Here is a 17,000-nt window from a genome sequence, read left to right on the forward strand (position 1 = left end):
CATAGGAAATCTGTATCATACACTGATCACAAACAAATAAAATAAGTATACAATGCTTAAAGTAGAAAATCAGAACAAGCAATGATCTATGCGACATGGTTCCAGTGGAGTTGAAGTAAAGAGATGGGAGCTTCTACAATATGGCCGAGCGAAGCACGATATATTAGTCATCTCTTTACACTTGGGAACATAAATCCTGCGCCTAGTTTCCAGGTGGTGGGGAGAGGAATGGGATAGAGGGAATTGTGGTAGGGATTGTGGGGATGGATGGCATGCTTGGCAGCGGAGGCAAGGGGACCTGGGGGACAGTGGGCATGGTTGGCAGGCTGGGAAGTGGAGGTAGTGTGGGTTTAGGCAATGATGGTTGAGTGGTTGGCAAAGTTGGTAGAGTGGGTTGTGGCAATGTTGGCAAGGAAGGCAATGGTGGTAAAGTTGGTTTAGGCAAAGAAGGCACCATGGGGTTCGGCAAATTTGGCACTGAAGGCAGAGGTGACAGCTGTAGAAGATGGCGAGCGGCTACAGCAACATTGATGCTTGAAAATGACAAAGCAATGAAAAATGCTAGGATGAAGCAGTTGAAAGAGGCCATTTTGAAGTGAATATTGCGTCTCCTACAAAGTTTATTGATATCTTGAGCAATGGAGCTCTATGAGGCTTTGGGGGGATAACAAGGCTTACCGATGGGCTTATATAGGATTAGTTGACAACCTTCTGATATCTTGTTTGCTTAACTTAGGTTGTTCGGATTACACTGCCCAATAATTAGGAAGTTTTGATTACCATACCCTTTGACTTCCTCGCATCGCTATGAAATGGCAAGTATTTAGCCAACCAGAACCATATTTGTCAATTTTCTGGATGGAAATTTGATGAGAAGGTGAACTCACAATCACCCAAAAGCATATGACTAAGGAGTTTTCCCCAACTGAACATGGTGTTCAAGTCACCTACCATGAGACCAAGTCAGGTAATCAAGGCTGCAGCTCAATATATATCTACTGCTAGAACCATAACTTGTTTTCTCATCTAAACTAAAATTCCCTTTTGTTAAAGATTTACAAATATAACAATGGCCTCCTTCAACTGCTTCATTCTTGCTTTCTTTGTTGCCTTGTCATTTTCAAGCATGGATGCTGGCTTAGCGGCTCGTCATCTCCTGCAATTTCCCCCATTGCCTTCGGTGCCGAACTTGCCAAAGCCTGCACTGCCACCAATGCCAGCCATTCCAACTCTCCCACAGCCTACTCTGCCTCCAATTCCTAGCCTGCCCACCATCCCTACTGTACCAAAAGTCAATTTGCCTCCCTTGCCAAGCATTCCCTCCATTCCCACTACAATTCCCTCCATCCCATTCCTTTCTCCTCCACCTGGAAACTGAGTCCTTCTCTGGGGAGTTTGCTTCTAGTTTAGTTAATTTGTTTGAGCATTTTTAATTATTATTTGATAATATGATTCGGCTACATTTATTTGTATGGTTTGATGATGTTGTGATTGTCATTTTTCATTGGATATACTCTTATGGATTTATGTATTGACCTTCGCTTCAACTATGGATTTAAAAAATATAAATTTCATGTTTCTCAACTATGAAGTCTATATTCTAAAGTTAATTGGTCTAAAGTAACTTAAAGACCTCGAGAATTTATTTGGGCCATTTAAACCCTTAATAACTAAAAAATCATACAAAGAAACCTAAAATTAACAGTGTTTAATGTTCATTAACGGGGCAAGTAAATTCCAGCAAAATAACAAATAATTCCTAGTTTAAGCATTCAAACATCGTCTCAGACTTAATTAATTAGAAAAGTGTTATAGCGGGCACTCAAATTTAAGATACACACAATTGCATAATCACATAATATAAAAAAAGAGAATAAGAATAACATAGGCTTTACATGTTTCAACTATAAGGTTTACGTCCATGAGCAAGATAAGATAAAAAGTTCAACTATGATAAAAAAAAGTAAGATATAATTATCCAGTCCTGTCAAATCCTAACCTCAATATGTTTCCCGAATATATCACAATTCTACCACAAAAGTAAAATATTACAATATTTATACTGGTTCATACCTCAGGCTAACTCCGCTGCTATCATAGACCTCACTTTTTATTTCAACGAATCACAACAAAGCTTTTGAATCAAATAACAATTCGGATTAATAAAAACATATCTAAAATTTAAGTCACATGAAAAATAACATAGTTTAATTTACAAGTCAACATAACCGCGTGATATACATAAATTAAAACTTAAAATTTTAGACTAAAAAAAAAAAAACTCTGCAAGTGTGCTATCCGGAAGGGAAACCCTGCAAAGAGGGCAAGCGGCCCAAGAGTGAAGCCACGTCCATGGAAATAATGGTGGCACTGGGGCAATACCTTTAGTTTATCACCATTTTCATATGCAACAAGACATATAATGCACTCATTTTCCACTATAACACCACCAGTACCAGTAGTGCTTGTGCCAGGATGAATCATAAAACATGGTTGGTAAAGCTTGGATCCCCGTGGGGTGGAGGCATTGAAGCTAAGGAGGAGATGTACTTGTGGGCAGTGTGTTGGAGGGTAAGTGGCAGAGTAGGAACCTTGTTCTACACCTTCTTCTTCACCAACCATTCATTACAAAATTCACCAAGCATTCATCCAGCAATTACAGCAGCAATTTCGTTCACACCATACCTGCCCAATTCACTACATTCCCCCAACCAATAAAATTCACCCATCTCTGCTTCACCTACTGTGCAATAAGAGCCAAATAAAAAACCAACAACTATGGTAGAAACAGTGCCTGCCATTCTCTTTCTTCTTTCTTTTTCTCCCATTCAGCTTATTCAGCTCCTCCTTTCCTGTGTTCAGTTCATTAAAAATTGCTCGCCTTCAATGATTCTTTACAGAGAGAGAGATGTGAAGCTCAATTAACTGAAAGGAATGAGCCATTAATGTTGTTCAATCATTTGAAATCAGGTGACTAGTTTTAGCTTTATTGGTCCGTTTTACATATAATTTGGGCTTTGTTACTGTTTTCTCTAACGTTTAGGAGTTTAAATGGCCTAAATGAGTTGACCAGTACTTAAAGTGATTCTTGTGATTTTTAGGCTAATTTACAAGATTTAAAAAGGCACCTTTGCCTATTAATTATTAATAAATTAATCTAAAAGGTAAAGTTAAATATTTTATTCCCTTATATGCATTTTTATATATGATGATGAAGAATAATTATTAGATGTACATGATGTACACGTTTTAAAAAATAATATATATAAAAATGCGATTGGGAGAGAAATATTTAAACGAAATAATTATATAACTAAATTTAATATTTATTTTTTAATTTTAAAGTTATTTATATTTTTGTAAAAGCATTAAGAAATTTTGAAATAAGAATTCTGATGTTTATTGCCCCATAAATCAAAGATATATATAAAAAATTACAGCTAATAAATAGGTTCCTAATCAAGCTAAACTATCAAAATTGTATCAGAATCATACAGCAAAAGGAAAGAACAGATATGCACACAAAAATTCTTAAACAAATGCCCTAAATAAATGCAAAATAAGTGGCAGCTAACAGCTGCCTTTCCAATACCCCCCCCCCTCAAGTTGGAGCATGGAGATCTCGAATGCCCAACTTGCGAAGAAGAAAGTCAAACTGATTCTTTCCCAACGCCTTTGTGAAGATATCTGCAGGTTGCATTGAACTACGTACATAATCTGTTCGAATGTTACCATTCAATATCTCATCACGGATAAAATGACAGTCCACTTCAATATGCTTGGTACGTTCATGATAGACAGGATTAGCAGCTATATGCAGAGCTGCTTGACTATCACAATACAAATTCATAGGTTCAATATGCGCCACACCAAGAGAATTCAATAATCCTTTCAACCATTTAAGTTCACAAGTTGTAGTACTCATAGACCAATATTCAGCTTCAGCAGATGAGCGAGACACTGTCTGTTGCTTTTAAGTCTTCCACGAGATAGGGGATTCACCCAAAAGAACAAAATAACCAGTCAAAGACCGTCTCGTCAAAGGACAGCTAGCCCAATCAGAATCACAGTAAGCAGACAATTTGAGATCACAATTGGCATGCAGTAGTATACCCTGACCTGGATTTCCTTTCAAATAATGCACAACTCTAACAGCTGCCTCCTAATGAGCTTTCTTCAGTTGTTGCATGAACTGAGCAAGAATATGCACACAATAAAACAACTCGGGCCGAGTTATTGTTAGATAAATAAGCCGTCCCACCAAATGCCTATACTGAGCAGGGTCATCCACATCATCACTCTCGGTAAGGGCCAGCTTGTGATTTTGTTCAAGAGGAGTTTTAGCAGGCTTGTAACCCAGTAATCCAACTTCTGAAATTACATCCAACGCATACTTACGTTGACACAAGAAAATACCATTCAAGTTTCTGGCTACTTCAATCCCTAAGAAAAATTTCAGCTTCCCCAAGTCTTTCATATGAAAGCAACGACTCAAATAGTTCTTGAATTTTTGTACAGCGGAAACATCATTGCTGGAGATAATAAGGTCATCCACATAAATAAGCACATTCAATTGAACAGTCCCAGCTAGAAAAGTGAACAAAGAGTAATCTAAATATGATTGCTGAAATCCATAAGCTTTTAGAGATGCAGCCAATTTCGCAAACCAACATCTAGGTGCTTGCCGCAAACCGTATAGAGATTTCCGGAGTTTACAAACCTTCCCTAGTGATTGAGAAGCAAATCCAGGCAGCATCTTCATGTAAACCTCTTCCTCCAAATCACCGTGTCAGAAAGCATTTTGGACATCCATCTGATGGAGTTCCCAATTCTTTGCAGCCGCAATGGCAAGAAAGGTGCGCACAGTAACCATTTTTGCTGTAGGAGCAAAAGTCTCCTGATAATCTATGCCTTCAACTTGATTATTTCACAATATCACTAACCGCGCCTTGTATCGTTCAACACTTCCATCAGAATTGTATTTAATTTTGTATACCCACTTGCTTCCTATTGCTTTCTTCCCAAATGGCAGATTTTCAACTGTCCATGTATCATTATTCTCCAAAGCCTGTATTTCTTTTCTCATAGCCGCTCTCCACCGTTCATCCTTAACTGCTTCTGCATAAGAGCTTGATTCATGTCCTGTAGTAATGGCTGCCAAAAAACATCAGTGTTGTGCAGAGAATTTATCATAACCCACATAATGTGCTATAGAGTAAGGCATACCTAAGGAATCAGATTGGGAAGGTGAGCATACCGAGGGGCTTATTTTGATGGCGTTTGTCACATAATCCTTCAAACGAACACTAGGTTGCTTGGCCCTTTGTCCCCTACCTAGTTGCTCTTCAACAACTTCACCTCTATCCACTCCCTCACTGTTTTCATGGATCAATTCTTCCGTTTTAGGATTCACCTCACTTTCTCTACCCACACTTTCATCGTGCTCCTTTCCCAAGGTGTTCTCTAAACCATCAACTTCATCACTCAACTCCTCAACTCCATTTTTAATGAGTTCATCACCCATTGTTTTCTCATTTGCATATGGAAATTCTGTTTCAGTGAATACACGTCTCTTGATACAAAGTATTCTTTAATTTCCACATCATACAATCTCCATCCCTTCTTTTCAAATGGATGCCCAACAAAAACACACCTACAACTTATACTACCAAATTTATCTTTATCCCGATTCAGATTATGCACATAGCACAAACAACCGAAAACCCGAACGTGTTTGTAAGAAGGTACTTTCCCAAGGAGCATCTCATATGGGGTTTTACCATTTAATAACATAGATGGAGTCCTATTAATCAAATACCCGGCTGCAAGTACACATTCTCCCCAAAATTCTATGGGTAAATTTGCTTGGAAACGCAAGGCTCTTGCCACATTAAGAATATGGCGATGTTTTCTTTCCACTCGGCCATTTGGTTGAGGTGTTCCTACATAGGAAGTTTGATGCAACATCCCTTTTTCATCAAAATATTCTTTCAAGCACATAAATTCACTTCCGTTATCACTTCTGACAATTTTCACATTTTTTTCAAATTGGCGTTTAACCATCACAACAAATTTCTTAAGAACACAAGCTACTTCTTGTTTTCCATTCAGCAAATATATCCAAATAGCACGAGAGTAATCATCAATAATTGTTAAGAAGTAAATTGCTCCACAAGAAGTTGGGACTCTATAAGGTCCCCACAAATCACAATGTATCAATTCAAAACAACCATCAGCTTTATTGTCACTAGAAAAGAAAATCTCTCTTGTTTGCTTTGCTCTAAAACAAACTTCACAAGTTTTATTAGTTTTCCTAACTATGCTACTAGCTTCTGGAATTAACTCTACCACCTTATAAGAAGGATGACCCATTCTCTTATGCCAAAGCTCAAAAGACCCCACATCAGTTACCTTACAAGCATGTACCGATGTCACTCTCTTGAGAAAGTACAGCCCCTCGCGTTGCTCACCTACTCCAATCAGGTTCCTCGAATTTAGGTCCTGTATAGCACAAATTTTGTTAGTGAGTTGAATAACCAAATTTGAATCATTAAGTAGTTGTGATACAGAGATCAGATTGCAATTCAAATTTGGCACATAAAGGACTTGTTGCAATTTCAAGTCTCCTCCAAGCAACACAGTTCCTTCTTTCACCGCCAAGGTCTTTTCTCCATTAGGTAACCCGATTGAGCATGGCACAATGTCACGTAATTCACTCAAAAATGCCAACGTTTCTGTCATATGATGGGAAGCTCCTGTGTCAATAATCCAAGGAAATATCCTCTGCGTACCTGTCAGCCTCTCATTGCCACCATTCTGACAAGAATTCAACATGCCCAGCAAAGCAGCCCACTGCCCTTCATTTAATCCACTAACACCCTTTCGATCTGAATCTGTCACAATTCCATGCCCACCATCAACTCTAGTTGCTTGTGTGGCGTTGGCATGAGCAACTCCTCCCTTGCTACGTCCTGCTCCATTGCCACGCTTTTTACCACCTCCTCGTCCAGCAGAAGTTCCACGTGGTCTATTACCCCACCATTCTGGATAACCTATCAGCTGAAAACAACTTTCAGCATCATGTCCCTCTCGGTTACAATTAGAACAAATTGAGGATTTGTCTTAATCCCCCCCTGAATTTCGACTACCTGCTCGAATTGCAAAACTCATAGGATTGCCTCTTTCTTCCTTGGTTCGTGTCATAGTTCGCACCCGCTCTTGCTGAACAACCATAGCATAGGCACGATTCAAATTAGGCAAGGGTTCAGTGCTTAAAATATTAGAGCGCACTGTTCTGTATCCTTCTTTATCCAAGCCCATCAAAAACTGATGAACTCTCTCTTCTTCACGCTTTCTTTCCAATTCAATGGTAAGATTGCATCTGCAGCCTGCACAGATACACACTAGTATCTGATCATAGTTGTTTATTTCATCCCATAATGTTTTGAGTCTTCCGAAATAGGACACGATCGGTTGACCTTCCTGCCTACAATTCGCCAGATCCGATCTCAATTGCTGCATTCGTGGACCATTCCCAATCGAGAACCTCTGTTTAATATCCTCCCACAGATCCTTTACGTTCTCCATGTGAGAGATGGTCGAGCGAAGCGTCGGTTCAATGATGTTAAACAATCAAGAAACCAGCATAGAGTTACCCATCCACCAATCTTCGAGTTCCAGTGAGTCATCTGCTGGTTGCATGACAGATCCATCAATAAAACCATATTTCTTTTTGGCCCGCAATGCAGTCCGCATAGCTCACGCCCATTCTTCGTAATTCTCGCCCTTCAACTGAACTTGGGTTATCAAGTTACCTAGGTTGTCATTCGAATTCAGTGTGTAAGAATTAGAAGTTTTCTTCCCTGATCCAGAACTCTCATCTTTCTTTTCATCAGCCATGGTTCTGATACCATGTAAAAGAACTAAGAAATTTTGGAATAAGAATTCTGATGTTTATTGCCCCATAAATCAAAGATATATATAAAAAATTATAGCTAATAAATAGGTTCCTAATCAAGCTAAACTACCAAAATTGTATCAGAATCATACAACAAAAGGTAAGAACAGATATGCACACAAAAATTCCTAAATAAATGCCCTAAATAAATGCAAAATAAGTGGCAGCTAATAGCTGCCTCTCCAATAATTTTTTTATGTTAAAGATTAATGTGAAAATTTAAAAGTTAATTGATATTAGTCATTTAATAAATTACGTTATTATTTTTTCTTAAAAGAAAACGTGTAATGATAAAATTATGATAGTTTATTATAATTAGTATACTATATATAAGAAATTGCGATTATCTACTGATTTATAGTTTAACACAGCCTAATTTTGTTTACGATTAACAAACTAAAAGTATAAAAAAAATTAAAAAAAATACAAACTAACTTTAATTAGAATTAAAATGCAGTCATGGTGATTTAGTATTATGCCAATGAGGGATTAAATTAAAATGGCTATTAAAAATTAAAATATTATGATAATGTTATATTATATATGAAAATTAATAGAAAATTATATATGAAAGGGTTAAATCACAATTACATACGAATATAAACAATGTACAATGCACATTAAAAAAAAAATTAATTGTACATGATCATAAAGGAAATAACCATATATACACTGTGGTCTGGGTAATTAAGGCTTCCAATTTCAAGAAATTCTATTTTAAGTGAATTGATTGTTAAGTTGTTTCTTTTATAAAGATCACAAAAAAAAAAAAAAAAATCAATTCACTCAAAATAGAAAAAAAAAAGAAGTTACCTAGACCTAGATTTAAGATACACTGTCTTACTTATTTTAAGTATAGATCCTATCATACATGTTGTATCTTGAATCTCTAGGCAAGAATTTTTAGTTAAAATAATTCATTTCCATTGTGAAATCCAAGATTGAAGTTGTAAGCAGGCATCATGTTTGTGTTGAACCCTTCACTCTTTGGATCAAAAGGAAGAGGCCCAGTGCCAGGTTTTGGAGTATAAAATTGAAGAGGATGATTTGTGGTGTGCATCAAAACCTGCTCAGCTCGCTTTGTGACATTCTGCCTAAGCACCTCTAGAGATGCCTTAAGCTGCTCAAGCCTTGGCAAGTCTAGTTCCTCTATTGGGGACTCCCACCAGCGCTGATCCTCGCTAACATTCCCCATTTGCTCTAGCTCTTCACCTCGCTTCTTCTCCATTTCCAACTGGGTGACAATCTAAAGCATCATTATATATATAGTTTGGATTAGTAGCTAATACTAGCAGTGGCTGTACTCTAATGTAGAATATTATATCTTAAATCTTGGTGGTATTTCGTTTTATTTAAACATTTCAAAACATTTTAGTTTTTTTTCCTTTTTTTTAACAACTTAAAATAAAAACTGCCAGAAAAAAACTTATCATGTGTCCAATGAGATTATGCCTCTGTTGATAGACTTTTCTTTTACATCCAAACTATAAACCGAGACATGCTAAGTGAAAAAAATCGAAATATCATAGTTTAAATTTCAATGGTATTTTAAGTATTTTAACAAGAGAAAAAAAATATTTATCTATAATGCAAAAATACATAATGGAATCCGCTATCATATATATTTAAATTGTAATCATAAATCAATGGCAATGTTTGAAAATTGCTATATCCACCTTTGTTGCTGTACGTTTTTACAACAGAGAAATCATTGTTTTGAATAGGTATAAATCATTGTTATTTTAATATTTAATTTGATTACATTTTTCATTAATTTAAATTGTTACAAAACCGTTGCCTTACATATAATATATAGTAAGAGATCCAAAATTTAAACCATTTTAAATATATCCAAAGAAAATTTCTCTTCGTTTGTTTCATAGAATATAACTTGTAAATAGAAAATATTTTTCTAAACAAATATTCTCTATGAAAATATATTTCATTATTTGATTGCAATGTTAAATTAATGATATATGTCTATGTCAGAGATATAAAAATATTTTCACATTTTAATAAGACTATCAAAATTTTAAAAATAATTTTTTTTTTAAAAGAAGAATTCATTTTTAAGGTAAATAACTTAATTTTCTATTTGATAAAAAAATATTAAAAATACAAAAAATATTTTAAAAAATAAATATATTTAAAAAAAATAAAAATATTTTTCCTAAAACAAATAGACCATACAAGTATTGGGATTAGTACCTGATTGAGCTCCATATTGAGCTCACAGACCCTGGCATGGCGGTAAGCTTCAACAAGTTGCATAGCACCTGAGGTTGGGGGAGGGTTTCCGCTAAGAAAACGATCAATAACTGTTTCAACAGAAGGGTGACCAAAAGAGAAGATTTTCCTGCCAGGTGAGAAGACTATAATAGTGATTTCAGCACCACAAAGAGTGGCAAGTTCACTAGCTTTCTTGAAAACGCCATACTTACGTTTGGAGAAGGTAACCAAAAGATTGCTTTCCTTTGGTATTTTTACCATCTCCAACTTTTGGCGACCCTTGCTCTTTCTTGACATGGCTAAATAAAGTGAAAAGGGAGACTAAACTGCTTTCTTGGAATGGCACGGATAGAGTGGAAATGAACCAGCATTTATAAGATCATCTTCTTTTGGATTTGACATGCAGCGCTGTTCATTTTTTCTGTGTTTGTGGTGAAATTCTTGGTACCATTTATGACCTTACTATTTTGGCTATTCTAGAATCTATTGAGGAATGACATATTGGGTATAAAATTCATTAGTAATAAATGAAAAAAGCTAATTCATCATTGGTGACGACATTCGCCAATTCATCTACAATAACGAGAAACGATGAATTAAGATTGGCTGGAGAAACGCTTACCATGGTGTTGACACTTGTTTCATTGGGTGAACATCTAGTGATAACCAGCAGAGCAGGTTTCCTATTATATTTGGTATAGCGATAATGATTTATTAGGACAATCTAATCCTACTCTCATGTTGGTTATAGTAAAATACTAATTGCCTCTTCATCTTGACCAGATACAATGGTAGGCAACTCTGGTATTAGTTATACCAATTACCTCTTAGCGTCTGTCTCTTTTCGATGAGTGGGTATTCAGTATACGTAATTGACCATTGAAAAGTGTAATTAACCATTCATAGACTCCTAAAAAGATCAATTAATTATGAGATAAGCCTATCTTTTTATGTTTTCTTCTCCTGTAAAAGTTATGCCAATTGCTTTTTGGTAATTGGCATCTTAATTTCCAATTTAAAAGAATTTGTTCTTATCCATTAAGCCCACTTTCAGGAAAAAAAACTATGTAATAATATGTGCTGCAACACTATTGCAATGGAAGTTCTGTTAGATTTATGATTCAAGATATTAGTTAATTTGAAAGATTCTTTCTTAATTTGAGTAAGAAAAATATTTCTCAATATGATGGAGAATATTTTCTATATAGAGTAGAACTCCTATTTTAGTGTTATTCTTAAATTGAGTGGGATTCTTAATTAGATAACGACTAAGGGACTAACACTATAAATAGAAGTATTATAGGGAGATTAATTTGGCTTTGACCATGGAGAATGACTTTTAGCCCATGGACTGCGCCTGTTATCCATTGTAGAGAGAAGTTTTGCCGATTGCTGAGGATTTTGCTTTGTCCATAAATGAGGGGCTCTTGCGAGGGAAAGAGACTTCAACCTAAGGTGCAAAAAAGATAAAATCCAAGAGAAAGAGATTATTATCCATTGCAGTTGAAGACACCCTTTGTGGTGTAATAGTTATAGTAATAAATATATTGGGTTATATTCAGAGGAGATTGAGAGGACTAACTAATGTATTTACTATGAAAAATTTTTTTTGAGTGTTCGCTTGGGTGTAATTGGAATGATAGATAGTATAGCTTAGATTTTAATGGATGATTTATTATTATTATTAGTGGAAGATAGCTTACCCGTAGATATAGCCCTATGTGAAAAGGGTGAATCATGTAAATATTGATATTTTATATATTTACTTTATTTCTTTGTAGTTTATATACTTTCGTAGTGCACAACAAATTCATATTCATTTCACTGCATTGATCACTCAAAAAGGTTAAAATCTGGCTTAAGGAATTGAAATCTTTACAAATATAAGTGTAAATCATCAATATATTATATATAATATAAATATATGGAACAATATGAATTGTACAACTCAATGATACATTTCAAAGTAACAATAAAAGGATGCACACTAAAAAATTGAAACAAATTTTTGAAAGACTAGCTTATTTTAGACAATAGACACAAAGAGCAACAAGCTATTCTAGTACAAACTCTCAATAGAATAAGAAATTAAACTAAAGGGCTAGATGGAGCAGGAGGTGGAGAAAGGAATGGGATAGAAGGAATTGTAGTTGGGATTGTGGGCATAGAAGGCATGCTTGGCAATGGAAGTAAGGCCACCTTGGGGACAATAGGGATGTTGGGCAAGCTTGGAAGTGGAGGCAGTGTTGGTTTAGGAAGATAAGGTTTTGTGGTTGGCAAGGGTTGGCACTGTGGATTGTGAGAGATTTCGAATAGTGGGCAATGGAGGCAATGCAGGTTTTGGCAAATTAGGCACTAAAGGCGAAGGTGGGATTTGCAGAAGATAGCAGCTAGTCCAACATCCATGCCTGAAAATGACAAAGCAATGAGAAGGGCTAAAATGAAAAAATTGGAATTAGCATCTTGAATAAAGTTTAAGGTTTCAGGAGACAAAAAGTTGAGCCGATTAGTGTTGGTTTATATAGTTGTGCAAATGCGGGGAATTGGTTAGTGTAGGTAGGAAAACAGAAGAAGTCACTGATTGTTAGTTCAACTTCTTATACATATTCCATTGAGATTAATGTCATATATTTTGTTGTTGGCCAATAATCATGTTGAATATATAATAACAATAATTGCTGTTAATATGACATTATCCTTAATCTCATGATATCATGCAAGGATGTTCTATTTGAGCTTGATTATCTGAAATAAATTAAAAATGCATACATGGTAGTGTTTTTCCTTTTCAATTTGTCTCTTGGTTATTTGGGTAAGAAATTTTTATAAATTTTAATTGATAAATAATAATTTTCTTAAATTAATAGATTTTCTATGATATCTAGTTTTGATTAAGATTTTAGATGTGTAATAATTTTATTGCATATAACATATATTTTACATAAATTTTTGTACGTACAAAGTTTACATATATAATGTTAGTGAATTATTATTAATTATTTCATGCCAATAATAGCTTTTATGTATAATAGCTTTCTTGGCCAGGTTTTTTCACTTAATATGTATTGCTCTAGACTGGGGTTTTGGGGAGACCTAATGATTGGAATGTAACTAATGGTTCATGTTAAGTTTTTCCTAATATATCATTACTAATAAAATTCATTTTACATATAAAAAAATAGCTATTATATATGTATGTTCTTATTTTATTCTATTCCATGAATCAAATTAATGGGAAAATAGTTTCTCTCTCTCAATAGTAATGATTATTTATTTCATACTAGCTAATAACTATGAACAAAAGCCAGATAACCAAACAGATAAATCAAAAAGCTTGATTGTTTTCATGAGATTAAGTATATTATTATACTTGATTAGCCAACAACAAAAAAACAACAGTCAACATATGACAATACTTTCAATGGAATATATTGATAAGGTGAACTAACGAGATAGTTTAAATCCACACAACTCTCTGTTTACTTATTGTAGCACATACATATATAAAATCTCCTCTAAGCCCAAAGCATAATATATAAGGCTAAATATTCCAACTTTTTAGGCCAATTAGATAAAAAGGCCAATAATTAATAGCAAAAAAAAAAAGCAAAAAAAAAAAGTTATAGTTGATACATTTTGTTGTGGTTAACAAAATAAATCCTAAAATTGTGAAGATTGGATGACCGCCCCCAATCTTAAAGGTTAGGATTTGTGCTCCAAAATTATAACATTTTGATATAATTATCAATTAGCGAAAACGTTTGACTTTTTCTATCTAATTAGCCAACCTTTTAATATTAATTAGCTCTTTCTTTAATTTGTCATTTTTAGGCATGGACGTTGCATCTGCTGCTCACAGTCTTCTACAAATTCCACATTTGCCTTTGGTGCCAAATTTGCCAAAACCTGCATTGTCTCCATAACCCACATTACCAGCCGTATAAAAACCACCCAACCTTCTCTGCCTAACCCTACAATGCTTTAAATTTCAAGCTTGCCCACCATGCCTAGGTGGAAGATGCAATGCAGCTTCAATCACCTTTTTCTCATGAGGAAATTAGAAATGCAATCTCATTAATTTTGCTAGTTGCCTTCTTTTGGGATCTTAGTTGTTTTCTCTTGATTGCTTTCTCTTCTGTGTTTTTTTTCTTCATAGCTTTTGGATGTTTCTTCTTCTTTTAGCTTTATCACTTAACATGCCACATTTTAGGATTGGTTGTATTTGAGAAGGTCTGCTGACTAAGGCATTAATGTGGGGTTTCCGCAAGTATATGGGCCGTATCAAGTAATAAGGTGATAAGTCAAGTATTGTTCCCATGAGGATTTGCGTTTAATTACCAAACTATGAATGAAGCGATTATTTGGACCAATGATTAATGAAAGTAAAATGTAAATGCAAATAAACTTGATAAAATTGATAATTGTAGACAAAATAAGAAAAGAGCAAAGCAAATAATTTCTTAATCTAGATGCGATTAAACTAAATTAATAACGAGTAATTAAATTCAAAAACTAATTACTGGTAAAAATGATTCCAAAATTGGGATTTATGCATAAATTAATTGAAATTTGCTTTAGTTCATCCAATTTTAAAAGAAAATAGAGTTTGAAAGTGATTGATTCTAAAATCATTTGATTTCTTTTTCAAGCAAACCAAAGAGTATTTTAAGAAAACTAAACCTACTTTCGTACGATATTTGATTCACTTAAAACCCATTAAGTTTTATAACCAATCAATGAATCCTCTTATATCCCAAGTTTATTTCTAAATTTAAGTGATTTTAAGTTTTAATCATTGATTATTTATCAATGATTTTCACCTTTTGATCCATCAATCAAATATTAAGACAACATCCAATGGATACCAACATTAGACAAGTAAAATAGGCACACAAGGGAAGAATTAAAACTCATATTTATGTAAAATCTAGAATAAATCGGTCTAAATCCATAAATTAATCTAAAACATGTTTCCTAACTTTGAAATCTAATGATTCTACTCAATCATGTTGATATTTATCAATGATTTTCACCTTTCGATCCTTCAATCAAAGATGAAGACAACATCCAATGGGTACCAACGTTAGACAAGTAAAATAGGCACACAAGGGAAGAATTAAAACTCATATTTATATAAAATCTAGAATAAATCAGTCTAAATCCATAAATTAATCTAAAACATGTTTCCTAACTTTGAAATCTAATGATTCTACTCAATGATATTGATATTTACAAGAGGAAATGATGAAAAGTTAAAAAAAAAAAAAAAAAAAAAAAAAAAAAAAAAAACATGATAAGAGACTAATAATAGAAAAACACAGGTAGAAAAACCCAAAATCTTGGAATTCTAAAGCTTCCAAAAATGGCAGCAGCAGTTCCTCTGTCCAGGATTAAAGATGTTTCTCCTCCTTTCTATTTTTGTGATTTTCTTTCCTTCTTATTTCTTAGGGAAAAAACTAAAAAATAATGCTTTTATATGATCCCAAAAGTTGCCCTTAAGTAGGTCTAAAAATGGACAAGAACCAATGAATGAATAAGAGATGAGGTGTAAAAATTTCCTTGTCAGCAAAGCTTTACACGTTCTAGACTGCCTACTGATGATGTTGCATACCCTAAGCAACATCTTAAGTAAATTTTAGGTTTTGCATGGCTTGTTTGCATAGGGTAAGCAGTACTTTTAGTAAATCTCGACAGGCTTGTGTAGCAATGAGTTTTTCGCTTTGCTTGACTTTCACCTTAACCCAAGCTACACCTTAAGCACCAAGCTACACCTTAAGCACCATGACATACCTTAAGTAAGATCTCAAGCAAAACCCCAAGCAAATCTCGGCAGGTTTGGTATTGAAAACTTTGAATATACCGGAATTAAACTGTGCTTGACTTGCGACTTGCCCCAGGTCATAGGCTAAGCAGTGTGACATACTCTAAGCAACATTTCAAGCAAATCTCGACAAACTTAATTTTCCAAAAGTTGATTTCTTCAACTCTTTTTCATACTATGCTTGACTTTCACCTTGACCCAAACTACACCTTAAATACTACGACATACCTTAAGCAAGATCTCAAGCAGGACTCCAAGCAAATCTCGATAGGTTTGGCATTGAAAACTCTGAATATACCGGAATTAAACTGTGCTTGACTTGCGACTTGCCCCAGGTCATAGGCTAAGCAGTGTGACATACTCTAAGCAACATTTCAAGCAAATCTCAACAAACTTAATTTTCCAAAACTTGATTTCTTCAACTCTTTTTTATACTATGCTTGACTTTCACCTTGACCCAAGCTACACCTTAAGCACTACGACATACCTTAAGCAGGATCTCAAGCAGGACCCTAAGCAAATCTTGATAGGTTTGGCATTGAAAACTCTGAAAATACCGGAATTAAACTGTGCTTGACTTGCAACTTGCCCCAGGTCATAGGCTAAGCAGTGTGACATACTCTAAGCAACATTTCAAACAAATCTCAACAAACTTAATTTTCCAAAACCTGATTTCTTCAACTCTTTTTCATACTTAAAAGCTCCAAATTTCTTCAAATGATCTTTTAATACATCATTGACCTTCACTGTACTACAAAACCTATTAAAAACATCAAAATTACAAAAATCAAATATAAAGTAACCAAAATTAATAAATAAACTAAAATAAAGCTAAAAACATAAAAAGTATTTAATTATAAGGGCAAAATGAATGCAAAATTATTATAAATTGCTTATATAAAATGAGTGCAACAGGCGTAGGTAATGTATTCATGTTAAGTTATTCTTGATCTTCTATTAAATAATTTTTTTTTTTTGCTGATTAAAAAAAAA

General features: G+C 34.4%; 3 protein-coding genes across 3 annotated transcripts; 1 reads left to right on the forward strand and 2 right to left on the reverse strand.

Moving 5' to 3' along the window:
* Positions 1 to 202: 202 nt before the first annotated feature.
* Positions 203 to 589, reverse strand: LOC110636052 (protein PELPK1-like). Its single transcript, XM_021785578.2, has one exon. It carries the CDS (start codon positions 587 to 589, stop codon positions 203 to 205), a length of 387 nt encoding a protein of 128 aa, XP_021641270.2.
* Positions 590 to 1,069: 480 nt separating this feature from the next.
* LOC110636453 (protein PELPK1-like) lies at positions 1,070 to 1,378 on the forward strand. Its single transcript, XM_021786169.2, has one exon. It carries the CDS (start codon positions 1,070 to 1,072, stop codon positions 1,376 to 1,378), a length of 309 nt encoding a protein of 102 aa, XP_021641861.2.
* Positions 1,379 to 8,820: 7,442 nt separating this feature from the next.
* LOC110636444 (agamous-like MADS-box protein AGL62) lies at positions 8,821 to 10,496 on the reverse strand. The gene is made up of 2 exons (XM_021786157.2): positions 10,166 to 10,496; positions 8,821 to 9,203 (listed from the first exon to the last, which is right to left on the reverse strand). The coding sequence occupies exons 1-2, from the start codon at positions 10,481 to 10,483 to the stop codon at positions 8,865 to 8,867; spliced, it is 657 nt and encodes a 218-aa protein (XP_021641849.2). The 5' UTR covers positions 10,484 to 10,496; the 3' UTR covers positions 8,821 to 8,864.
* Between the last annotated feature and the right edge of the window lie 6,504 nt (positions 10,497 to 17,000).

This window comes from Hevea brasiliensis, chromosome 14, assembly GCF_030052815.1.
Source record: "Hevea brasiliensis isolate MT/VB/25A 57/8 chromosome 14, ASM3005281v1, whole genome shotgun sequence".
Lineage (NCBI taxonomy): Eukaryota > Viridiplantae > Streptophyta > Magnoliopsida > Malpighiales > Euphorbiaceae > Hevea > Hevea brasiliensis.